Source organism: Naegleria gruberi (assembly GCF_000004985.1).
Source record: "Naegleria gruberi genomic scaffold NAEGRscaffold_22, whole genome shotgun sequence".
NCBI classification, from domain to species: domain Eukaryota; phylum Heterolobosea; class Eutetramitea; order Acrasida; family Naegleriidae; genus Naegleria; species Naegleria gruberi.
In genome coordinates, this window is record NW_003163305.1 from 145768 (window position 1) to 171140 (window position 25373).

The 25373-nt window shown below is 34.5% G+C and overlaps 10 protein-coding genes across 10 annotated transcripts; 5 read left to right on the top strand and 5 right to left on the bottom strand.

Moving 5' to 3' along the window:
• Positions 1 to 209: 209 nt before the first annotated feature.
• NAEGRDRAFT_67182 (uncharacterized protein) lies at positions 210 to 2063 on the top strand (the record flags this gene model as incomplete). The annotated part of the gene is made up of 1 exon (XM_002677447.1): positions 210 to 2063. The coding sequence occupies one exon, from the start codon at positions 210 to 212 to the stop codon at positions 2061 to 2063; it is 1854 nt and encodes a 617-aa protein (XP_002677493.1).
• Positions 2064 to 2161: 98 nt separating this feature from the next.
• NAEGRDRAFT_79623 (uncharacterized protein) lies at positions 2162 to 4114 on the bottom strand. Its single transcript, XM_002677533.1, has 3 exons — positions 3969 to 4114; positions 2557 to 3868; positions 2162 to 2480 (listed from the first exon to the last, which is right to left on the bottom strand). Exons 1-3 carry the CDS (start codon positions 4108 to 4110, stop codon positions 2207 to 2209), a joined length of 1728 nt encoding a protein of 575 aa, XP_002677579.1. The 5' UTR covers positions 4111 to 4114; the 3' UTR covers positions 2162 to 2206.
• Positions 4115 to 4898: 784 nt separating this feature from the next.
• Positions 4899 to 5776, bottom strand: NAEGRDRAFT_67184 (uncharacterized protein; the record flags this gene model as incomplete). Its single annotated transcript, XM_002677534.1, has 2 exons — positions 4899 to 5232; positions 5424 to 5776. The coding sequence occupies 2 exons, from the start codon at positions 5774 to 5776 to the stop codon at positions 4899 to 4901; spliced, it is 687 nt and encodes a 228-aa protein (XP_002677580.1).
• A 289-nt stretch (positions 5777 to 6065) lies between these two features.
• NAEGRDRAFT_67185 (uncharacterized protein) lies at positions 6066 to 7094 on the top strand (the record flags this gene model as incomplete). Its single annotated transcript, XM_002677448.1, has 1 exon — positions 6066 to 7094. The coding sequence occupies one exon, from the start codon at positions 6066 to 6068 to the stop codon at positions 7092 to 7094; it is 1029 nt and encodes a 342-aa protein (XP_002677494.1).
• Positions 7095 to 7776: 682 nt separating this feature from the next.
• Positions 7777 to 10197, top strand: NAEGRDRAFT_79624 (dead box ATP-dependent RNA helicase). The gene has a single exon (XM_002677449.1). The coding sequence runs from the start codon at positions 8084 to 8086 to the stop codon at positions 9938 to 9940; it is 1857 nt and encodes a 618-aa protein (XP_002677495.1). The 5' UTR covers positions 7777 to 8083; the 3' UTR covers positions 9941 to 10197.
• A 271-nt stretch (positions 10198 to 10468) lies between these two features.
• NAEGRDRAFT_79625 (uncharacterized protein) lies at positions 10469 to 12513 on the top strand. Its single transcript, XM_002677450.1, has one exon. It carries the CDS (start codon positions 10485 to 10487, stop codon positions 12477 to 12479), a length of 1995 nt encoding a protein of 664 aa, XP_002677496.1. The 5' UTR covers positions 10469 to 10484; the 3' UTR covers positions 12480 to 12513.
• Positions 12514 to 12609: 96 nt separating this feature from the next.
• Positions 12610 to 14206, bottom strand: NAEGRDRAFT_79626 (uncharacterized protein). The gene is made up of 2 exons (XM_002677535.1): positions 13990 to 14206; positions 12610 to 13944 (listed from the first exon to the last, which is right to left on the bottom strand). The coding sequence occupies exons 1-2, from the start codon at positions 14197 to 14199 to the stop codon at positions 12640 to 12642; spliced, it is 1515 nt and encodes a 504-aa protein (XP_002677581.1). The 5' UTR covers positions 14200 to 14206; the 3' UTR covers positions 12610 to 12639.
• A 301-nt stretch (positions 14207 to 14507) lies between these two features.
• NAEGRDRAFT_48838 (uncharacterized protein) lies at positions 14508 to 16313 on the bottom strand (the record flags this gene model as incomplete). The annotated part of the gene is made up of 1 exon (XM_002677536.1): positions 14508 to 16313. The coding sequence occupies one exon, from the start codon at positions 16311 to 16313 to the stop codon at positions 14508 to 14510; it is 1806 nt and encodes a 601-aa protein (XP_002677582.1).
• A 224-nt stretch (positions 16314 to 16537) lies between these two features.
• On the bottom strand, positions 16538 to 22354 carry NAEGRDRAFT_67190 (uncharacterized protein; the record flags this gene model as incomplete). Its single annotated transcript, XM_002677537.1, has 6 exons — positions 16538 to 17923; positions 17970 to 18195; positions 18239 to 18460; positions 18510 to 19280; positions 19385 to 19619; positions 19918 to 22354. 6 exons carry the CDS (start codon positions 22352 to 22354, stop codon positions 16538 to 16540), a joined length of 5277 nt encoding a protein of 1758 aa, XP_002677583.1.
• Positions 22355 to 22901: 547 nt separating this feature from the next.
• Positions 22902 to 25298, top strand: NAEGRDRAFT_79627 (uncharacterized protein). Its single transcript, XM_002677451.1, has 3 exons — positions 22902 to 22933; positions 23065 to 23330; positions 23420 to 25298. Exons 2-3 carry the CDS (start codon positions 23093 to 23095, stop codon positions 25270 to 25272), a joined length of 2091 nt encoding a protein of 696 aa, XP_002677497.1. The 5' UTR covers positions 22902 to 22933; positions 23065 to 23092; the 3' UTR covers positions 25273 to 25298.
• The last annotated feature ends 75 nt before the right edge of the window (positions 25299 to 25373 follow it).

Genomic DNA, 25373 nt, shown 5'->3' on the forward strand with positions numbered 1-25373 from the left:
TTGACTTGTGAAAAAATTTGTCGATTTGGGACTGTGAGATTTGTTATCTGAGGTTGTACTTTTGAAAAAATCTAATTTATTTGTGATGGTTTCAAATTCAATACTAGCCGTTACACAATTTGGCGCCACTTCTTTTTAACTGCCAGTTATCAATTATAAATTCAAAAAAAAATAACTTTACTAGGCCACTCACACTTCCACTAGGAAAAATGGTTAGATCCTTCTTTCAAAAACTCTTTAGAACAGAATCTTCCTCGACAGCTTCCAATGTAACGCTGACATCAGCTCTTGGCCTGCCACCTGTCGAAGAAGAACCAAGACGTGCAACAATTAGTGCATCTACATCAAATCTGGATACTTCCTCACCTAACAAACGTAAAAGAACAGCTCTAGCTGATGATACTTTGCATGACATGTTAGAATCATATTCACCAAACTCACAAAAGAGAGCCACTACACCTGACAGATCAAAACAATTGAAATTAACACCACCTTCACAGAAAGGTAGTGTTGCTACACCTATATCTGATAAGACACCAGTTAAAGGATTACATGCCAGAAGTCAATCATTAATCATGACACCTAAATCTGACATGAGCTCTCCAAGATTACCTTCTTCACCATTAACAAGTAACAAGACAATCTCTTCCAGTTTTGATGTTTTCCCACAAGTATACAAAGGTTTGGAACCTTTTTGTATAGAAAATTCACTTCCAAAATTGGGAAAAAAATTCAATGAAATGATTTACAAACAAACTGAGAGTTGGGTTTCGAATACTAATGATGATGCTCAATTGAAAGAAGCATCTTCTAATATGAAATTTACTAGAGATTTGTTAAGAATGTCACATAGTATGACAATTGATGCTTTTGAACCTGTCAGACAACAATCTGTCAGAAATAATAATCCAACAAGTGGAAAATTTAAAACTATTCATAATTTTGCAACTATTGAGGATCCTACTCTAAGAATGATTGATATCATTAACACTGTTCATGACATGTTTGAAATGACAACTGGCATTGCCAAACCTTCCCATTTAGGTAAATTCTGCACACTTGCTTGTTATCAAGATTTGACCAATACATTCACCTCTTGCAACGTTCAACCTGAAGATTTGGTAAATGTTTTCAGAACTTTGTGCGTTAAGAGAAATGAAAATTCAATTCCACATCCAATGCTCAAGGTTTTGTCACTTGTCGATCAATCCATTGTGGTTGGTACACTTGGACAAGTTGCTCAATGTATCATGACTTTGAAAAATTCTATTCAACAATTGCCTAATAAGGAGTCCACAATTACAATTGACCAATTTAAGGATATCAGAGGAACTTGGAAAGTTTCATTCCGTGACTATGGACCAACCTCTAGTAATGGTGGTGGCTTAAGCGTTGTCCATCAACGTAGTGATTGTATGCTCACAAAGAATAATCCAAAACTCTTCCCTGCATCTGTGTCCACACCTTCCAAAAATGGCATTCCTCAACCAAGACAAGAATTTGTTGAATTGTTCCATATTACATGGCAAGTAGAACTCTTCATGGATTCGAGAGAAACTCCAAAATACATCAAGGCAATTGAAGTTTCCTTGAAGGAAATTGATTGGACTTGTTCAGGAAGTCGATCATTGGAGAATTCAGTTTTTTCATTCTTGACTCCAGAGCAAAGATTTGAAGCTGAGAGAATTTGTAGATTATTCTTCTCTGTGAAGAATGAAATGAAACGTGCTACTGGTGGTATTATTGAAGATTCAAGTCGTTTCACTCAACCTGTAAAAGTCAGAGTTGATAATATTCAACCTTACATTCCACCAGTTGCTTTGACAAGTAGTACTAGCTCTGCAAATTTAATGTCACCACGTAGAGGTTCTGTTGCTCATGATCGTTCAGTGAGTAATGATGAAAACATGTTGAGTCCAAGAAAAAGAGCTACCGATTCCATTCGATTGGGTTATAATTGGTTCACTAAATTATTCTCATCCAATTCAAATTCTATTGAGGATGTTTTGGCTGAATATGTTCATCCAGCCAGTGCAAGTACCAGTAATTCTCTGAGTAAGTAAATTACTTGGTCTTGCAGTCATTCAAGAGAGTACAAATAAAATCATTTTGTAAATATCAAACAGATAATAATCGATTGTTTTCTAGTCTTTTGAATATGTTTCAATTAATTTACAGGTTTTATTATTAACAGGGTGGAAAAGTTCTATCTCCTTGGAAATGGAATGGAATAACCTCCAAAGGAACACAATTTTGAAGGAGTTTTCAAAGGTTGGAATTTGGTGCTATTTCCAAAATCCCCAAAAGCCAAATCGAAAGCTCTCAAAAGTGAAAAGGTAAAGTTTGGTTCCTTAACTGTCTTGACATTAATCTTGGTGGTGAGAGTGGCAAAATCATCCAATGCTTTCTGAGAGGAAAATTTAATAAAAACAAATTTCTCATCATTTGTAATGTTTGATTTTATCATTTCCACATCCAATCTATTTTCATTCAATATAGTATTCCACCAATTTTAATATTTTCATAAATATTCCAATAAAAAGATTAAAAACTTACACTGTTGTGGATGAATTCATTTCATCTTCAAAAATGGCATTCAAAAGAGTTTGTCTCAATTCTTCATTCAAAACATATTCAGGTTGGGTCAGTAATTTGTACCACATTGAGGTTGAAATAGAGATCCACGTTCCAAAATATCCATAATTCAAGTATGGTGAAAATGCTTGTTTGATCTTGGTTCTCTTCTTCTTCTTTGGTTCTGTAGCATCATAAAATCTGTTATGATTAATCACAGACATGATACTGATTCTGTGTAACAAATCAACAACAAAGTGTTGTTGATTAGTCTTTTTAGCATCGTATTTTCTCGTAGCAGACCATTCACAACATACTTTTGAAACTGTATTGAATACAGAATCAATTTCATACATTGTGTAAACAGTCTCTATTTCTATAAGTTCTGACATGGAAATATCCTTCCTACGAACACAGGCAATTCCACTCTCACTCCAATCAATACAGAATGGACCAATAACTATGGAAAAGTAGAAGGCTCCAAGTGGATACTCTTCATCGGTGAGATCCTTTCTGTGATTCAGTAATAATTGTACAGTGATGAAAGGTTTTTCAGTGTCATCATCAACAGATACGCTTGAATCTGGATTCATGTAGAAAAATTTAAATCTCTCTGGAATGGCCAAGTTTTGAGCAATTTCCTCAAGTTTGGATTCATCTGTTAAACATGAAAGAGAATTAATATTTTTCAATTTCTTTACAATATTTTCAATGGAATGTGCTTCTTGTGGTGTCAGTTTTGTGAATTTTGGAAGATCTTTAGAAAAATCATGAATCTCATCAGAGGATTGGCAGAAAGGGAATTCTATATCTCTTCCAATCGATCTATCTAGCATGCTACCACAATATGTGACAGGAATTTCATGAAATCTCTTTCTCTGCAATGATAAAAATGTTTCAATAATATTCAAATCCCATTCTCTTTCCACTATTGCTGATGTTGTAGGGTTTGATTTCCTCTTTTCATCCTGTTCTACTATTGATTTTTCATTACTATTCATCGATTGTTGTTCAATAACATCCACTTGAGAAGAGGTTGTAAGATTCTTATGTCTTGAAATGCTCTTGAGAGTTTCTGTCATGTCCTCAACTCTGGTAATTTTAACTGATTCTGCTGTTTTAATACATTCATCAATATCATCCATTCCGACCATATCAAAAATCAAAGGGTGATCACTTGCAAGAGTATTTATCACATTAATAGCTGCATCATTCGGAATGACCATTACCAAATCATACAATCCAAGCTTGGTATAATCCTGAATTTCATCAAATACCATACTCTCCTGAATGGCTTTTAAAAATCAACCAAATAATCAATTATTCATCAATCACAACGTTCATTACAAATTCCGATGATCAAATAATCAATTCTTTCAAAATATTCAACCTACCATCCACAATACTCTGATCAAACTCCTTCTCCTTCAACCACAATACAAATTGCTCCTTCCTCCACTCTTCAATAGGACCAGTTGATAGAGTCTCCTCACCACTCCGAGAACCAGAAAAAAACGCTTTGAAGAATTTTCGCATTTTTTCAAGATTTTTATTTTCTGTTGCCACAAATTTATTCATCTCACTAAATTGTCAATTTAGAAATGGAGAACAATTGTTTCAGGTCATGGGCTCATGTTGGTTGTGGTGATATAGTTTAGATGAGGATCTTTACAGCAACAGCAGCTTAGGGTTAAGGAGAGCAGTTTGATAATGAAATTGGTGAGGGTTTTATTTTGTTTGGAATGCACAAATCAACCTTAAAAAAGGAAGATTTAAGCGGGTGGATTAATGTTACATGGGATAAGATGTGGACTATGGTTATGGATGCACAATGGTTATTTCCTGTAGGTCTTGTTTGCAAACTCTTCAAATTCTTTCTTGTATTCTGCTAGAGTTGTATTCATTTCTCTAAGGATGATATAGGAAGAAGAAACTCCCTTCTTTGAGTGTTCTAGTTGTGATCGAAGCTGTGTTACATTCTTTGAGAAGGATTGAAGACCCTTCCCCATTTCTTTAAGCTCTGCACTAATATCATGAGCAATCATGAGATTATGGGAAGGTGAAATATACTTGTTCGGTGATTGATTCATTGATGAATAAAGGTGATAAGTGGAATTTTTGGATCAGGAATAATAATCGGAGAGATTGTTTGTCAACGACTGATAATGATGAAATCTTTGGATAACAAGAAGGTAGACCCATAAAGAACAATAACTTCTTTCCAAAGTCTCACTGTAATAGTGATGATGATGTCTTGTTTTTTTATTAAGATTGAGAATTTGGAATGAACAGAGATTATTGCCTCCCGCCCTTCAAGCACAATTTTATTGCCCCTTTCTCTTGATCAAATCAGTCACTGCTTGCCTTACTTCCTTCTTGTCAAATGCTCCGAATTCATCAAAAAGATCATTCACATACCAGGAGTGATGGACTGTGCAGGAAGATGCTTTATACTTGGAGAAGAGCGAGTTTAAGGTTGGGAAATGAACCGAAATTTGATATTTTGGACAATTTCTCTTTTGAGCTTCTTCTTCATCTTCATCATAGACATCACTTTCAATTCTCACATATCCGTATTGCATTGAGTAAGCCAAAAGGAATGTACCTTGTTCGAAAAAGTAACCATTGAGTGTGAGGGAGAATATAACAGTTACATAACTATTGATTTTGTAAAAATTCAAATAGATCGAGAACAATTTTAAATTATTATTAAATTCAATGAGAATAATTATTAAATAATATTAATATTAATAATATCAACAATAAATCAATTCATGCGTGAATATAAATTTCCAACAATAATTCATCCATTATTATTATAAAATTAATCAACTCGTAAAGATACATACGCAATACATAAAAACAAAGCATAGAGTGGATTTTTAGTAAAATAGGCTGTAACAGCACCTCCACAAGCCAAAAATCCAACAATTAATTTAATATTACTCAAAGTAGTATCCTCCTTGAATCCCTTTTCTTCCAAAAGAATCGATCGGACAGCAGAATCCAATGTATATTTAATAGAATACAAATCATAGACATTTAAAATTGGTTTCCTCTCCTGTTGTTCAACAATTGGTGTTGTTGAGGTTGGTGATGAGGTAGATGAATCGCCACTTGTTGTTGCTACACCACCTGATGGTATGACTGGAGTCTGATCCTCTTCATTCAATGCAAAACCTTGTCGTTGTTGGAGTTCCATTCTCTTTGTGTGTTTGCTGATTGGTTTTTTTAATTTAAATTTTTTGAAAATTGTTTTAAAAAAATAATTGAAAAACTGTTTACCATCTTTTGCCACGCATTGTTCTTCTCCTTCGCCTACACGTGTTCCACAACCAAAAACACGATCTGAGAGACAATTTTGACCTACTTTAAAAATCAACCAATATTATAATTGTGTTGTAATATCCGAATAATTTCTTATCGTATAATAGAGTGAAAAACGTTTTGCATTCTTCTACGTATTTTTGTAAATTAAATTGATCATCAACATGTCCAATAATAATTTGAGAAAGACGAGTGAGGATCCAAAGAAGAGTGTGCAACCATCTTCATCCAAATCCACTCCAAAACCTAATCCGATGACAAAAACCTCATCTTCCTCTTCATTGAATGCATCATCTTCCTCTGCTGCAAAAAAGAAGGAACAACCAACAAATTCATCTAGCAAACCATCTTCATCCTCCTCATCCAATTCAACATCTTCATCCTCTAGGAAACCTCCAAGTGGTGCCTCATCCACCACTTCTGCTGCTCCTTTGAAAAAACAAACCAGTTCCAATTCCTTGTCATCTTCATCCTCTCAAAAATCCTCTTCCACCACAAGTAATAACAGCAGCAACACTTCCACCAAGAAATCCACCACCAATAATTCAGAATCAAGCTCTAGCAAATCAACTAGTTCTGGAACAACACCTAGAAAATCCAAGGACGACAAGACTATTCCACCATCCCCATCAAGAAGAAAATCAGCAACATCAGCCTCTTCATCATCCCCAATGAATGGAGTTAAAAGAAAGAGAATTACAGATTCTTCCTCCGAATTACAAGGATTGAAGGGTGAAGTTGCTCGTGGTCGTTCAGACAAGATTTCCAATCTTCTTGGAGATTCCATCGAAGAAAAGAAACGTAAAAAAACTAAAATTATTGATGACGATGAAACCAATGAGGATAAATCTGAAGTCAAGAAGAATTCCTCCAATAATAAGGACACTAGTAGCAGCAGTGGCAATAATAGTGAAAATAAGAAATCTAGCACTACCACTAGTCATAAGAAATCCTCTTCTCATGTCAGTAGTGTGAGACCTCAATCATCATCAAGTCAAACTAAGGAATTGAAACACCATCAAAGAAAAACTCAAAACTCTATCAAGAAACATTTCATTTCAGTAGATAGACCAGATTTAGAAAATGATTTTCCAGACAATGATCTCACAACTGATTCCTCTGTTGTTCTATTCGATAATCAAATGTATTTGAGAACTGTTTATGAAATAATAAAGGAAAAGAGAAAATTGTAAGGGAGATTCACCTATTTGTATGATTTTGTAAATTCAATTAACACGTGTTGTGTTCTGTCATTCAGTACGGAATTGTTTCCGTCAATATTAAACATTATAAAGCAATAATGCACTCACAACTTGTGATTGTATTCTGAAATGAAACACTCAATCTTTTTGTGTCGATTTACTCTTTGATTTTGAAACATCATCAGAATTCGGTACTCTTGGAACTTGTCCAATAGTATGAGAGGATGATAGGAATTGGATTATAATTATGCTGTAATACATTATTATCGTTGTTTCAATTGGTTACATCAATAAATTGAAAGTGGCTAATCATCCACATGCCTTGAATTGTTGAAAGGCAATTACATGAAATGGATGGCAGTCAATCAATTCATTCAATGATAATGTTATTATTGCAGCTTGTGTGCTGACGTTAGAACTTTATTGTAAATTGTGTAGGCTCATGTTAATAAAATCCATCACTGAACATCCATCTTTCTACAATTTGTATTACACATCCCATTCAAAAGAGAGGTGCAATTTTAATGTAGAATCACCAATTAGTTGTTTCATACAAAGTTCTCTGTGTATTAAAGTTTTGCTTGACATCGCTGCTGCTGGAATCATCAACGGTACGATAAAGGAACGCATACACAAGCAACGTTTTGTAAAGAACACAAAAAAACAAAGCATTAAAAAAAAATTCTTCAAGCTCCTTCTCAACTAAGAGCCAAAGAAAACAGGCGTAGTATCTTATACATTATTAACTTCGCGCAATCTAGCACAATCCAGAATCTTTTTGATTTGTTTGAAGCAAAAGCTGTCTTTTTTCCCATTGATAGCTATCAAAATATTATCAAGTATTATTAACAAGTAATAGTTTATTATTATTCGTTCTACTACAAAGCTAATCTATACAAAGTAGTAGCAAAAACTATTTCCTACAACAAAATTTTCTCAACCATATTGCAATTATCCACCTCATCTTGTAAATACAGAAAATGAGTACAAGCACGAACAGAACCCATCCTGTTATTCAGCAGCCACCATCTGATCAAAAAAGTAGTTCTAGACCACCATCAAAACAACCAGGTGGATCAAGAGGAGGTAAACAAACAGTCTATAGCAGCAGTAACAGTACTTCTAGCACCAACACAACAAGTAGCGCCAATACAACCAATAATTCTACTAACAATGTGGCCAGTAACGGTTCAGGTAGCAATAACAACAGCAGAAATAGAAGATACTATAACAACAATACAACCAATAACAATTCTAACTCCTCAGCAAGTAATTTAAACAACAACAATAATAATAATCAAAATAGAAACAACCAAAACACCAACAATAATCAAAGTAATACCAACAATAATAACAACAATAGAGGAGGAAGATTCAATTCAAAGCAATCATACAACCATCATCGTAATCTCCTGGAGAATATGAACAAAGTTAATGAGAATCTCCACCAAGAAATACCTCAACAATCAACAACCACTCCATCCACCTCCGTCCCTACCACTTCTCCAACTACCGCTCCAAAATTGTCATATTCAGCAATTGTTGGTGGACAAACAGTCACTGACGATATCAACGAACTAGATACTCATAAACCATCCAACTTGGCTATTGCTAAAGAATTGGTTCAAGACGAATTATGGAAAGATAAGCTTAGTTTGCCACCTAGAGATGACCGTATGCAAACTGAAGATGTTACACTTACCAAAGGTTCTGACTTTGAAGAATTCGGCTTAAAGAGAGAATTATTGATGGGTATCTTTGAAAAGGGTTTCGAAAGACCATCTCCCATCCAAGAACAAACTGTCCCATTAGCTCTTTTCGGTAGAGACATTTTGGCCAGAGCCAAGAACGGTACTGGTAAGACTGCTGCTTTCATTATTCCTTGTCTTGAAAGAGTTGATACTTCAAAGAATCAAATCCAAATTTTGATTTTGGTTCCAACAAGAGAATTGGCTTTGCAAACAAGTCATGTTTGTAAAGAAATCGGAAAGTACCTCAACGTTGAAGTCATGGTTACCACAGGTGGTACTTCTTTGAAAGATGATATTGTTAGACTTTACAAGCCTGTTCACATTCTCGTAGGTACACCAGGTAGAATTATCGATCTTGCTAGCAAGGGTGTTGCTAACTTGAACAATGTTTCCATGTTGGTCATGGATGAAGCTGACAAACTTTTGAGTCCTGAATTTGTTCCATTGATTGAAAAACTTATTTCATTCGTTCCTCCATCTCGTCAAATCCTCTTATTCTCTGCTACCTTCCCAATTACTGTTAAGGACTTTAGAGACAAATGGCTCACCAAACCATACGAAATCAATTTGATGGACGAGTTAACACTCAAAGGTGTAACCCAATACTATGCCTTTGTCGAAGAAAGACAAAAAGTTCACTGTCTTAACACTTTATTCTCTAAGCTACAAATCAACCAATCTATTATCTTCTGTAACTCTGTTAACAGAGTTGAATTGTTGGCCAAGAAGATTACTGAACTTGGTTATAGTTGTTTCTACATCCATGCCAAGATGCCACAAGATTTGAGAAACCGTGTCTTCCACGACTTTAGAAATGGTGCTTGCAGAAACTTGGTGTCTTCCGACTTGTTCACCAGAGGTATCGATATTCAAGCTGTTAACGTTGTTATCAACTTTGACTTCCCAAAGAACTCTGAAACCTATCTCCACAGAATCGGTAGATCTGGTAGATATGGTCACTTGGGTTTGGCAATTAACTTTGTTACCTATGAAGACAGATTTAACTTGTACAAGATTGAACAAGAATTGGGTACTGAAATTAAGCCAATACCTCCAACTATTGACAAGAATTTGTATGTCGCTTAAGCTGATTTAATTTATTATCAAACAGCCCTAAGAGTTGTTTCTCTCAAAAGGAGACAATTTTCCTCCCACCAAATCTTTTCTCCCTCCAAATTTGTATTACATGGTTCCTTTCTATAAGCTCTCAACGCCATAACCTAATCAATATTTCACTATTATTCAAACAGTGTCATATTTTGAACCATGTGAGTCTTAAATATCCGAGAGCTTGGGCATTCTTTGCTCCTATTCATATTATTGGTGCTAATAAATGTTTCTTCACCAAGTTTTTTATTATCTTATTCTCTTCATGAAAAACAATTCACTTTTGCAGTAGAAATGAAATTGATACAACATTCTTCTACAGAATAGATTTATTTCATAATTTGAAAATTATTTTTAAATTTCAATTACAAATATCAAATGCCTTTTATAACTACATGGAAAGAACCAGGTGGTAATATTAAGGGCAAACGTAATTATTGTAAATAATAACAATGAATCCAATTTAACCTTCCAATTCACATCAAATTAGAATCCAACACAATTAACAAAAAATCAAAAAAAAATGGGCGACATGATTTTCGATCAGTTGGAAGACTTGGGAAACGATACCTTCTCAGAGTTTGAACCAGTCGGTTTTAATACCTCCTCCATATCTATCAATTGTGGAAGTTCGAATGGTGCTCCATCTAGTCCATACTATTACGGGTCCGATTATATTAGTAACGGAAGTGTAGAGGCTGAAGATTCATCCATGATGATGGCTTTCGATGGTGCTACTACTAATAATAATGGAAATTCAGCTAGTGGATCAAATTCTCTATCATCCAGTTATAATAGTAGTGGTATGATGATGCCATATCATACAGCTCCTCCATCACCTTCAAATTATTCTCATGATGGAAGTTATCAAAATATGCCTTCCGAATATAATAGCATGATGGATCATCATGGTTATTCTGATTCTAATTATTCAAATAATCAATCAATGAATTCATCTGCTCATCATCATCAATATCAACAACACTATCAACAACAACAACAAAATTCATATAGACACTCTGATATTGTATATAATAATAATGAATCATTTGAGTTTGTAGAGAGAAAGCAAACATTGCCATCTATTAGTGGTCAATATCATCCATCGACAGTTCCAATGGGTCAATTACCACCAAATGTTTTGGGAGATTTATTGGTAAAGAATGTTTTCATTCAAGATCATACAGGAAAGAATTTAGATAGTACTTCTATCAGTAATTGCATTTTGAAATGTCAATCTGGGTTTTTTGGTATGGTTTTTGAAGATAGCTTTTATGGACCTTCCATTTCTCAATTCTATCCAAGTGATATTGTAACTGTTGTAAGACAATGTGATAGAATTGGTGTTTATGTTCAATTTAGAAGATTTTTAACTTGTAAAAATGTAGCAATGGATGGACTCAAATCAAGATTTCCATCACTTCAAGATTATCAATGGGCCAATTATGCTGATGAACATACTTGGACAGATTCTAGAGCTCAATTCTATAAGGACAGTCCTTTGAGTACTTGTCTCTATTTAATGATTGAATTTTACAATGATAATCAAATTCAATATTTATTCCACTATTTTGAAAATTCGATAAGACTCTTGGAGTGTCTCAAGATGGTCTATCCACAATGGATGTTTTGCGCTCATTTCTGTACATCGAATGATGTTCAACTCATTTGTTTGGCAGTTCAAAATAAGCAATTCTCTAAGGAAATTGACAATTATGTTAGTGTGCAGGCAAGTGAATCGAGTGTACATGATCAAACAGTTGAAAGTTCTATACTTCCTGATTTGAATGAAAAGCAGGAACCAATCTCTTCAAGAACTGGATTCACAGCCAAGTGGGCTAAGAAGGCCAACTCTAATGTTCAAGTGGGAGTTCTGACCACCATGAAGCAATATCACTTTAAGAATAAGAATACTAAATCTTCTTCATCAAGAAATAGAAGATCTATGATTGACTTTAAGAAGATTGAACTTGTTGTACCTCCAAACTTTTACAATATGGCTCTTGAGGTTAGAAAGTTCTGTGAAGAGCTTCTTGTTGGTGGTAGAATTTTACCTTATCAATTGAGTGTTGGATTGTGTAGTACACTTGCCATTGCCCAAACCGATCAAGCCAAGGTTAGAGCTCAACAAGTTCTCAAATCTCTCTCCAAGCATCCAAATGTTCAATTGAAGAACATGTCAGCCATTGCAAGATTTATTTTATCATCTAACGAAAAGTCTACTCCTAACTTGAAAGAACAAACAAAAATACCATCTTCCAACTCTTCTACCACACTTGTTACAAGCTCCTCGTCTTCTTCCCTCATCGAACATACTCCACAAAGAAAGAAGAGCATTTCTAACTATGATGAAACGCTCAATCTTTTCAGTAAGCTGCGTCTGACAAATAATGAACAATCAGAGTATGGTAAGAATTCATCCTCCTCCTCAGCTAGCTCACAAGTTACAAGAAGAAACAGCTCAGCTTCAAGTAATGGCTTGAAAAATGCTGAAAGAGATGGCTGCATCATTTCATAATACACCAATTAAAGAACATTGTAAATAATTTAAATGTAAAATCCAGATCTTCTATCAATAGGATTCAGTCCCTTACTATGAAATTCATTTTCTATTTATTCAAATCCTTTTGTAAAACTCTTTATTTCAAAGGAAGTAAAAGTAAATATACACATTTATTTTATGAGACAACATTTCTTAGCAGGTTTTCCAATAATTTATCGTTTTGAATGACAGTACTCTTCAGCGAGTTGATCTTTTCCAATTTATCCAAAATATTTTGCTCCAATTCTCTCAGTTGAGCTTGGACTGAGGAAACTTCTTGGTCAGTTTTCAGTCTTTCTTCTATTAATCGCTGTCTCTGAACTTCCACTTCCTTTCTCCACATGTCATGTTCTCTTTGCATACTGTCTAAATCTTCTTGAATGTAATCCATAGTTTTACCAAGAGGATTCACCTTGGAAACAATTGTTTGAATTTGTTCTCTCAAACTTGATAATTCTGTTGTTGTTTGTTCTTTATCCTTTTCCTTCTTACCAGTTTGCAGAACAATTCCCTTTACAGGTTCGTCACTGCTCTTTTGAGGAACAGTCTTACCTTGGGATCGTTTCTTTTCAATATCATTCTCATTTTCCATCAATTTACTCATCAAACTACCCTTTTGTTCGGTTGTAACTTGCACAGATGATCGAACTGCATTCTTTTCAATGATAATTTGTTCCTCTTCCTTTTCTTCAGTATCATCAGTGATTAAGCCTTCAGCCCCTTTTGGTTCAATTTGGGCCTTCTCTGTTGGCATTTCCTGAGTATCAATAGTTCTTACATTGGTCTTAATTTTTGGTGGAGCTCTTCTTGCAGATTGACCTCTAGATGAGAAAGGTCTGGAATATTGAGCGAGATTTGGGTCATCCATTTGTCCTTGCATTTGCTCCTCTTGATTGCTGGGCGTAGAAGGTTTAGAAACTTCTCTTCCAGAACTTGGTCTAGAGTTGTTAGCAGGTTTTGGTTGTTGCATATCGATTGATGTTGGGGTTGTTGATCTATCATCTTTAGATGGTGTTGGTGGTTTTGTTTGAACTGGTTGTTGAGGTTTTGATGTTGACTCATTTTGTGGATTTACAGTAGTTGGAGATGTTGGTGATGGTTGTTGTGATTGTTGAGTTTGTTGAGTTTGTTGTGTTGTAGGTCTTGCTTGACCTGTTGTTTGTTGTGTTGTAGGCCTTGCTCCAGCTCCTTCAGGTGCTGAATCTTCACGTTCAGTAACATCCTTGTATTTTCCAGATTTAATTCTTTCAATTGCCTCCTTATATTTGTATTTATCCTTATTTCCAGCAGCTGTAGCAAGAGCTTTGAAGAATAAACAAGTGTTTTTTGGATTTTCCTTTCCTTTGATTAATAAATCAACTTTTACATTCACATTCTTTCTGATGGTATGAACTACAACGTTAATTAATTGTTTTAAGAATAACGTTTTTTCGTCGGTGTTCTAAATTTCAAGATCAACAATTTTTGAATTCATCAAACTGCTTACCATTTCCTTTTTTAAAAACTCATCATCAAACAATCCTTCAGGATAACCCGTTTCCTTTTTCAAATGAAAAACAACAGCGGCAATAAACTTGGTTGGAGGTTTTGCCAAATGTTTTTCCTGAATAGGTGGTTTGGAAATGAGAGCTTCAAGTTCTTGTTTTGTCTTTGAGAGAGCCTTCTTAGTCTCCTCATCATAGTTTTCATCACTCATTTTTTTTCAGTTAATGAGTTGTACTTTTCGTTGGCGGGAACTTTGTATTTTTAGATAAGCAATGTAGTTTGACTGTTTTAGAGTTTAAGCTTGTTATTTTCAAGTACCAAGTTTTTAACTGATGTACTGGATTTGTGGAATTGTTTAAGGAAAATTTGAAATCAATTCACTGAACTAATTGAAAAGCTTTTCTCATTATTTTTGATATGACAGTAAAGAAGAAATAACCTCAAAGTTTGAAAGTATTAAAAAATCCATAGACGAATGTTATTGGATATTATCTCAATAACTTGGAATGAATTAATTTATTACATGATAAGACACCATTTAGATAAGAATGAAGGTTCCTCATCTTGAGTTGTTTGAATAACTGCAGTGGACTGTCTAGCACGTGGCTTTCTTGCTGCCGAGGATGATCCTGCTGTTTTGGTTGTTGATCTTGATTTAGGTGTTGATTTAGTGTTTTGGGTTTGCTTAGGGGTAATTTGAGGTTTTGGTTCTTCTTCAATACTCTCAGAAATTGTTGGAGCATTTTCATTCTCGTTTTGAACAGGTGGTTGTTGAGAGGTTGTTGATTCAATGTTGGCCTTTTCTTGTTGCTTGGCTTCTGAAATGTCAATAAATGGTAATTTCTTGGAAACCTTAGTTGGTGTTTCTGCTTGCTTTTCCTCTGAGGCTGAAGTAGTAGTGAGAGCTTCATCATACTTTCTCTTCAAGACTGGAACTGGAGGAGGTGGATTCTTTCTTTCTTCCTTCTTTTGATGTTTGAAGGCGCTTTCATCCTCATCATCTGAGAATGTCATGACTTCAGTCTTATCATCCGAGTTAAACATTGCATCGTAAGCCTTAGTATGATTCAAGATCATGTGTTGAGTACTGGTTTCATCCAATCTAGCACTGTGAAAATTATGACAGTAAATGAGCCCAAAATCCTTAATCCTAGCAATTTCACTTTGAGATAACTTTTCAGTTGTGTTTGAAGTGTTATTATTTTTCTTTTCATCTTTCTTAGTATCATGTTCTTCTTCATCGCTTTCCATTCCTTCCAAATCTTTGAGGCTTCTTAAAGCAAACTTTTCACCACCTTGAGTTTTTGGTTCTTGTTTCTTTGGGGTGAATAAGGTTGTTCCCTCTTCTTCACTGCTACTACTTTCGCTATCACTGTTAGAACTGTCATCATCACTATCGCTATTACTACCCTTTTGTTGGTTCTTTCGTTTGTCTCTTTCGAATTTTCTGATTTTAGCAATCAAGTTCTTCTTCTTGCCCCAAGGTGAAAGACCTCTTCTTTGGAGGTAAGGTTTCAATTCGACAACTTTCAATTCTCTTGGGTCAGGAATTGCGAAAAAGTCATCAATATCTTCAATATCAGTCTTTTTTGGTGTGGACAATTTTGAATCTGATTTTTGTTTGGTAGGTGTTGATGGTGGTTGAGCAGGTTCTTCTTTCTTAGAAGCTGGCTCACTGGAGGAAGTAATGATTTCTTGTGGAATGTTGAAAGCAGTTCTCATTGTCGAAATATCAGGATAAGTTAAAACATAGAATGGTTTTGTCACAGTTCCAAAGATATCTGTAATCTTTCCTATTGGTTTTCCTTCCTTTGTAAATAACAAGGCACCAACTTGAAGTTTAAGTTGTTTTCTAATCAAATCAGGATCCAATGAATTATTTTCCCTTAAATTTACATTGTTTTGTGAAACCAAGTCATTAACCTTGGAATTCTTATCAACAATAACTTCAATAGTAACCTTCTTTTCAACTACATTAAATACTTTTCCGATTTGCATTAATTCATCAACATTCTCAACAGCAAATTCATTAATATTATCGGGATAGCTGTGAGAACAAGCAGAAAGTTGTGGTTGAGGTGGAAGAATGCTCTCTTCATGTTGTTCATTCATCTGGTAATTAAAATCCATATTATCATTGGTATCAACATTCCCAAAAGCACTTATTGTTGAGGTTGTTGGTACATCAAAAGGATTCCTTATTATTGTCATTGTTGGTGAATTATTATTGGAAATAAATAGTGAATCTCCCACTTCTTCCTCATCATCTACAAAACGAGTTGGGGATCGTGGGTAGTACATTTCTTCATTATTATTAGTCTCCATCCTGAATATTAAATATCTTCGTGATGACTTGTTGTTGGTCCGAGCAGTTTTGGATATAAAAAAATCAACTCCTCTTTATTAATGTTGAAATATTTTTTAACGGTTTTTAATAAATTCAAAAAGAACATGGAGGCCTGAAAACTTGTTCTAAGAACTGGTAGAACCTTTCATTGAGGATGTTTTCTAATAAATAACATTAGTATTGATTGAATTGGTCTAGAGCTTTATTCATCTTCATGGATTGGAGAGGAGGCTGAAAGTGGACTGGAAGGTGTGTTTGGTAGAGAGCTTGTCAATAAAATGTTATTATCGGATGTATTGTGTGCAGGAGTGACAAGAGTTGTGTTGATAGATTTTGGAATGATTGTTGGCTGGAACATTTCATCAATGAGGGACAACACTTGCCAATAGTCAGTCTTAATGGAAAGATGAGCATTTTCCTCTTTTTGAGTCAACTTGATAAGGAGGTGATATTTAGGAGGGAGAAAGATGAAAATATAATCATTCTGATTCACTGCAAATAATTTGTAACTATCCATAACCTCACTCACCTGTGTATTTCTCAATACTTTGACACTTGATACAATTTTAGCATCCTTACAATTCCAAATGGCCTCAAAGAGTGTCTCTTTAGTGAGATTATCTGGGAGGTCCTTGTCAAAGATTGGTAGGAATAAGTCTTTAAATTCAATGGAAATGTCATTCAATACAGTTTGACAGTAGGCAGTAGATGGCTCAATAGTAGTCGATTGTGTTGATGATTTAATGCCAGTGAAGGTGGCAGTGACATTAATGAGGCCAGGAAGAGGTTTCAATGGGAAAAATTTGATGGTGAATAAGTGATCGGATGGGAGAAGGATATCCTCTTCTTGTGAGGTTTTAAGATCGAGTGATGGAAGTTTAATGTATGGAACATTAATAAAATTATCAATTCCAACAAATCGATGAGCATCTTCACCTCCAAATGACAACTCAATGCCAACCAATTTGTCCATATCCAAACTGAGAGAGGAAACATTCATTGGTGATAACTTGTACTGTAATTGAATTTGATACTTGAAACTCTTCAAATATTTTTCAAAATAAAAGTGGAGAATATGGGAAGAATCGTCCTTTCTCAAAGATCCCAGATGTGCAGCAGACCCAACCCTGAATGAGTTGGTTTGTTGCTCCAGTGAAAGCTCATGACAAATATTCTTCACAAATGAAACACTGAGAATATTTGGTACTGGAATTGGTTCAGTAATTTCAAAGACATTGCCTGATCCAAGAATTCCATCCTTCTTAATATCCAAATCTGTTTCAAAACCAAAAATACCCAAAAGTTTCCTCTTATTTGTTACCTGGTTGATTATGTTAAAGTAAAAGCTACTCCTTTGTTTGATTTCCAAACTATTATAATCCTGAATGAGTAGAGTTAAAATATTATTACTGATTTCCTGTTGTTCTTGCTCAAGGTGGACCTCATCATTTTTGAAACAGGATGGTTCATTACATGCACGATAGACAACCATTCTAATGATGGAAAGAACAGAATCTCCATGATGCCAATCACCAAAATTGGCAATGAGCTTGCTCCTCACAAATTTATGAAGACAAGATAACATTTTCTAATAATTTGCTGAATTAATAATGAAGAAAGAGTATGAAACATACAGTTACTTGATCCTTTCTCAAGTTGTTAATCAGCGCCTCAAAGAGCGAGAAATAATAGCCAAGGTTTTCATTTGGTAGATTGACTATGTGATCGAATAGTCCATTCACTAATTCATTATTTGAGTCTGTAAAACTTAGTGAATTGATTAATGAAATTGTATAATTCAAAATTGGAGAAATTAAAAGATTCAAACTACTTTCTCTTTCCAACATGTCAACCAAAAAGCTAAATATTATATGTTAAATATTTCTAGGCAATTAGAACTTACTCCAGGGTTGGTTTGTATTGAGTGGAATTATTTTGATAGGAGAAATAGATGAAATTGAATATAATATCTAAACGAATGTATAATTGTCTTTCAATTCTAGAAACATTTGGAGCACTTTCTTCTTGAATTTGTGGCTGCTTGAATGATTTGCTATAGTATTTGGAGAGGGCCTTCATGTAATATCTGTAATCGGCTACACAGTCCAGTAAATGTAACATGTTCCTTTTTAGAGAATATGGGTCAATAAATTCATACTTGTTTCAAAACTTACTCCATATCGTTAGTTTTCCTGGTTGAAATAATTTTGCACTTTTCCTTCTTAATTGGTAGTTCATCAAAATATTTAATTCCAATCTTTTCTGGATTGTTTTGGAAATAAAGTAATTGCTCTCTCACATACAAAGGCTGACTATAATCATCCACACTCAATACGTAGTCATCTCTAATATGTTGCTTATTTGAAATGGTATTATGGCAAAATATATGAACCAAATACGAGTTGATACTATGTTTGAATTTCCTAAAAACTCGTTTCCAAACATGATCTGGATATTCAGTATCCTTGATAATTTGTGAAATTATTTCAAAAATTGCAGCTCTTCCCCAAATTGTAAAGATCTGAATATTTTCAATAAGAAAAGTCAAACTATTGACAACTTCTCTCTTTGTCTTGTTTGTTTCCAAATAAATTAAATTTGCTAATAAGGTAGAAAATGATTGAAGGGCATGTGAATTCTCAGTCTGACAACACTTCAACACTGTTGGAATAAAATCTGTAATTCTAACATGATAAAAGTAGAGTATTTCTTGAAGAGAATCTGCTGCCATCTGTCTTTGAAGTCTAAACTGTGAATTATTTACTGTTTTTGAAATATATTGCATCAGAGAAGAAATGTGATTGGCAATCATTGTTGGATTCACTTGATGTAAATTGTGTGTAATGTACATGGTTGTTATTGTCACTAAAAGTTGAGCATAGGTAATATCATCCACCTTTCCACTGTTAATTATATTCTGTAAATCTGTTAAATATTCATAAAGCCTTCAGATAATTTAAATTATTTAAATAATAACAAAATAATAAATTTAAATAATGAATTATTTAAAATCATATTCCATAAATCAATCCTGAAATTATAAACCTACTTGGGAATATTATTTCTAAACAAGACACTCGAATATTCTTGTAAAAACACACAAACATAAATCTTTCGAGCAATTAATTGTTGAGCATCAGTGTACTTTTCCGAATCAATTTTTCCTTCCGAATTTCTACATTGATAATCAACACTTGGTATAGGCTGTGAGGAGTGATGACTACTAGATCGAGGGGAAATGGTATTCGCTGCCGATGGTGATGACAATGGTGATATATCCAATACTAAAATATCTAAAATATATTCCAAAACTAATTTCGATACTTCCACCTCTAGATTACTCCTTGTTGGGCTCTGTTTGAAGGATGATCGTTTTAAATAGTCGACAAGCCTTTCCGATGTGAAGGACATTTTTTAAGAATATGAATAAAGATTTTTGTAGGAAGGAGGCCACAGACGATACTTTTTTCAAAGCAGACATTCTCCTTGTTAGCTCTTTGGGTTTCTTGGTTTTTAATAAATCTGTGGCTGAGCTAGCAGTGTCTGAGTATTCCAATTGATCGTGTGAAACATTTAAAGAACTCATTTCTTGAAGGTGAAGGAATGACAAGACAAAATCTTGTTCTCTGCCACTGAGTATCTTAATTCCAAATGATTCTCCTCCTATTGTTAATGTAAAGATTGCATTTGATTGTGGGCTTGGTTCAAGTTTCGTTTCTGAAACTTCTGCTGATAGAATGGTTTTTGTTTTTTTGAAGAGTTTCCTTTGTCGTTTGATAATAATCTGAGAGGAACTAAATTTAAGATAGAATGTATCATCCTTATCCTGGACAAAACTCACTGAGGATGGAATGAAAAGGAGTGAAATGAAAAACTTGGATCCTGTTTTGGAATCCACACTGGTCCTGCTTGTATATGAGCTCAAATCTCTCTGGCTCACCGAATCTGCATCCATTTCGTTCATCTTTGTACGTTCTGGAACTGCTTGTTCCTTCATAATCCTGGCCTCTCTGTTTTGTTTCAAAGTTTTTAGAGCCTCCTGAATAGTGTCAACTTCTTCTTGCAATTCAAGGGATGATCTGGAAGGGGTTAGTTTCGGTTTTTGGATTGATTCGGTGGACAGGAAGTTCTGATGAACAGGAGGGGAGAGATTTAGAGAAGGACTGAGGATTGGTTCAATCTCAAAATTAGGGGTAAAAGCTCGAGGGGTGTGAGTATTGTGGGAAATGGAGAGAGTCAGCTCTTCATCGAACGAATCATTGGAGCTGGTGGTTAGAGTTTGATTCAATGATTTTCTTGGAGAGGATGTTGGCAAGTCAATTGAGGTTGAGATGAATGATTTACAAACTGGATATCCTAGTCGTTTTCTAACAGCATTTACATCAGAGATATACCTATTCAGGTCTTGAACTCGTACGGGGTTGATTCTATTTCTTGTTATTGATAAATTACAAAGGGTTGGGTGATTTTTGATACAATCTATTATCCTAGAAACTGAATTTTCAGTCAGTAAATTATTTGCCAAATTTAACAATGTGAGCCCACAGTTAACTAGAATTGCATTTGCTAGATGGAAACCTCCAGCGTCTCTTATTTCGTTTCCACTCAGATCTAAACATCTTAAATTCTTTGCAATTGATAAATATTTGGAAATTACAACAACTCCCTTATCTCCCAAAAAATTACATCCCAGATTGAGCGAAATAAGATTAGTTGATGAGGTTGCCAACCTAGCTAAACTTTCCACTTGAATACTATTTTTCCAGAAGTCCACATGTCTCAGTTTTCCACTGTCTTTTACCAAGTCTTTAATCACATTAATATTAGTAATGCAATTTCCAAAACATTTTAGACTTGACAAATTTGGTAAGTAATCTTTGGCAAAGAGAGCTAGGCACAGCAATCCTTCATCCGACACTTGAGCTCCAGAAATATCAATTTCAGTGAGTTGAGAAATATAATCTATTTTTTCAGAAACCTCCTTATATGACTGAACAATATTCCACACTCCTTCATCTGTTAAAGGATTATTTCTTAGATTGAGCACTTTTAGTGTATCTCTCGACATGAATAAGTACTCTCCTAGATACGAGCATGCTTCTGAACTCATTTTGTTTCCTTCAATATCCAATACTTGTAAATGTACATCATTCTCAATGAGAGATTCAAAGAATGTCAGGAAATGTTGATCATCATCGAGACTACATTTTTTAAGAACAATTTCCTTGAGAGAGCTGTTGTTTGCTCCTATTTGTGAACATAGACTGCTCCACTCATACGAGTCGTCATTGTTCTGATCGAATAGAGTGTTGATTTTTTGTATTTTTGTCACGGATTTTGTCAATTCTCCAATGCTTAGTTCAACTAGATTTCGTTTTGGAGTTTTTGATCTTATTGGTGAATGAATTCCTGAGAGAATATGGGAAGTCCTAGGTGATATTATTGGAGAGGAAATGAATGGGTTTAGTGGAAAGGAGATTGGACTTGGTAATCCAAAAGACATTGGCGAATCTGGTGGAAGAGGAGGTGGAGATTCTGTCCTATGATCTATTTCAATTCTTTCCAATGGCTGAGAATAGATTGAGTCTGGGATGGAAATGGGTGGAATGATTAATTGTTTAGGAGGTGATAGTGAAAGAGGAGGAGAAGGAGGAGAGCTATTGGATGATAGTTCTATATTTGAAAGAGCAGGATCTTCATTATTTGGAGTTTTGATTTTCAATTCTTCCTTGTTTGTTTCTGGTGAGAGTTGACTAGATTTGGGTGAAGTTGTTATTGTCTTACTCTTCCCCAATAATTTAGCGAGAGAAACCTTCTTTTCAGATGAAGAAGTTTTAGATTTAGGATTTTTGCTTGTTGGGGGAGTAATAGGGATATTTGTAGTGGGTGGTGAAGAATTGTCATTAAGTTGTTTCATCAGATCCGATAAATCCTTTAAACCACTTTCCTTAAAATCAATATGGAGTGGTGCATCCTTCATTCCTTCCCGTTGTTCCAAATTACTACTAGTCCTAATCATGTTTAAATTAATATTATTGTTATTTTCAATATTATCATTCCTTAATAAATTTTCAGTTCCTATCTTTGGCTCACTGTTTATATGCAAGATCGGTCCTATGTGATTGATTTTCTTTGTGGGCGTTTTTGTTGAAGGTGATGTCTTCCTCACCGACAAAGGAAGTTGGTTTGTTTTCTTCATATTTTTTTTAAAGACAGAAAATATAGGGCCTTAATATAACGGCTATTTTACTTTTTTACTTTGATGATTCTTGTATGATTTCATTATTTATTAATGTAATAATAACCAATTTAAAGAAGAAAATTGACCATCACTGATTTTTCTCTTAACACCTTTAAACATTCCGAATACATTCTGCCTATCAGTCTTTAATATTATTCTTTGAAAAAACATGGATAATATCAATCATGAAAATGCTGAACAATTTAAATGTTTGGTTAATTATCCAAACTCATTCCACTTAAATTGAGTGAATGTTCTCCAAGAACGATCCGATAGGAGTTGGAAGGAGAAATGAAAACTTAAAAAAAAATCTGCCAGCATCACTAACAGCCTCTCTGCCGATTTATTAACGCACAGGTGAGTAAAACATATTAAATAATCAGTAAATTCCATAACAATGTCTTTTTCTATGAAATTGATGCTCATCACCTTATATTTAAAAACTAACTTGGGTTCTTCATATCATTAAAACATCATCACAATATTAGAATACATTTATATAGTGGCGGAATTTTGATGAATAACAACAATACAAAAAGAATGGGGAATTTTGATCGGTCGAGGATTATACTGACTACACTTGTTGTAGTGTTATTGTCATTTGTTGTGAGTGCGGATGGAGTGTTGTGGAGTCCTTGTTCTTTACATAGTGAATTTTACATGCCTGAAGGAGTTAAATTCTTCCCAAGAGCTAATTTAACAACAGGAAAATTAGAATATACCTTGTCAATGATTGATGCTATCAATGAAATTAGTATGTGTCTAGTTTACAGTTTGATTTTACCTGAGACTTTTATTACAATGTGTGTGAAAATATATGCAAATAATCGGAAACAATAATAGACTTGAAAAACAATGATACTTTTAGAACTCAAGCAGAATGTGCCATGATTCCAGTTCCTTTGGATCATGACAATGTCAATAGTAAACCATTGAAATTATTTGTAAAGAGATTGAGAGCTGATCCAACTAAACAAGCTCCACGTGCTTTGTGGCTTCTCTCTGGAGGTCCTGGTATGGCTAGTAACATTTGGGAGATGCAAATGGATTTGCTTGTAAAAATGTTTGGAGGTCAATTCGATATTTACACAACAGATCACAGAGGTACAGGAAGAAGTAACAGAGTTACTTGCTCAACAACCCAAGCTGAAACCCTAGGAAGTGACGAAGGTATAACTATTAGTATGAAGGAATGGACCAAGAATGGATGTGCTCAATCTTTCAATGATGAATGGAATGGTCATGCTCAAAACTTTTCTTCCAAAGCAGCTGCCATTGATGTTGTTAAATTGATTCAATCTATCAATGTTCCTCAAAATCAAAAGACCTTTGTTTTGGGAGCTTCATATGGTACTGTTTGGACTTCAAGAATTATTCGTTATTTGCAATTGAATGGAAATGCCAATATTATTTCTGGTTATATTATGGATGGTATTGTTAACGTTATTGGAAAACCAGCCCCAATGGGTCTCGACTATACTACCAAATCAGGTAGATTGGTTTTGAATTTGTGGGATGAAAATTTCAATGGTGTTGGTAATGCCTTGATGGAAATTTGTGGAGGTAACAAGTCAAGAATTGCTACTAATCAATTTGTTGATGTCAATAGTGACAATACTCTCGACAAGAAACTCTATGATGAAGAAACTGAATGTGCCAAAAAGCTCGAAAAGAAGGCAAACGGTAATCCAGTTGAGTACATGAAGAATGTTATTGAAAGTGTCTATGTCAATCATACTTGTAGACCTATTGCTGATGGTATTCCATTGTTGCAATTGAAGACTCTCTTCCAAGTATTTATTGAAAGTTCTTACCTCAGATTCTTCGTTCCTGCCTTTATTTACAGAATGGACAGATGTGATGAAGATATGGATATTCCATTCTTGCTCCACATTAGAGATGTATTAGTTAAGCAGACTAGTGTTCAACCAACCTCTGTGCCACTCCAATCTCCAGTTTTGCAATCACATATTGTCTACTCTGAATTATGGGACAGTACGACTACTATGCAACAATTGTTGGATGAATACAATAGTTCAGCAATTACTTTTGGAGGTATTGGTATTGGAATGAAGTCATTACTCGATGCTACTCAATGGCCAGTCTATGACCTCGATCCAGAATATTTCGAACAAACCTTTGAAACCACTGTCCCAATTTTAATGTTGAATGGTAACTTGGATCCAAATACTCCACTCTGGTCTGCACTTTCTCAAAAGGCTGGTATTAAGAGCAATTCACACAATTTGGTAATTGTTCCATTCTCAGCTCATGGTACAATTGTTGGACCAACATTTAATAATTCTTACATTCCAGCTGGTTTGCAAGTTGTTGTCAATTTTGTCAGTATGGAAAATCCTAATGCCCTCACTGTTGATACCAGTTGTTTGGATTTGATTAATTTCAATACTTCTGGTGTTCCATACTATAATGAAAGAGTATTTGGAATTTATAATATTTATGAAGATACCTATGTTGCTGAATCAACTGATCCTCAAGTTAGTGTCTATCTTTTGGTGGGTATCTTTATTGCCGTTCTCTTCATTGCTTGTGTCGTTAGCAACTTGCTCATCTATTACATTATCAAACTCAAAGATGAACATCAATACAAGCAACAATATGGTACTATTATTGAGACCAATCCAATTAATGAAAATTCCACACAAGAAGTTTCTCCTTATCAATCAACTGATTAAATGGTTACAGTTTTGTAACATTATTATTTAATTCTCTTTTTTTTCGAATCAATCAAACAACAAAACATCTAATGTCAATTTTGTGAATAATTTAAAATTCA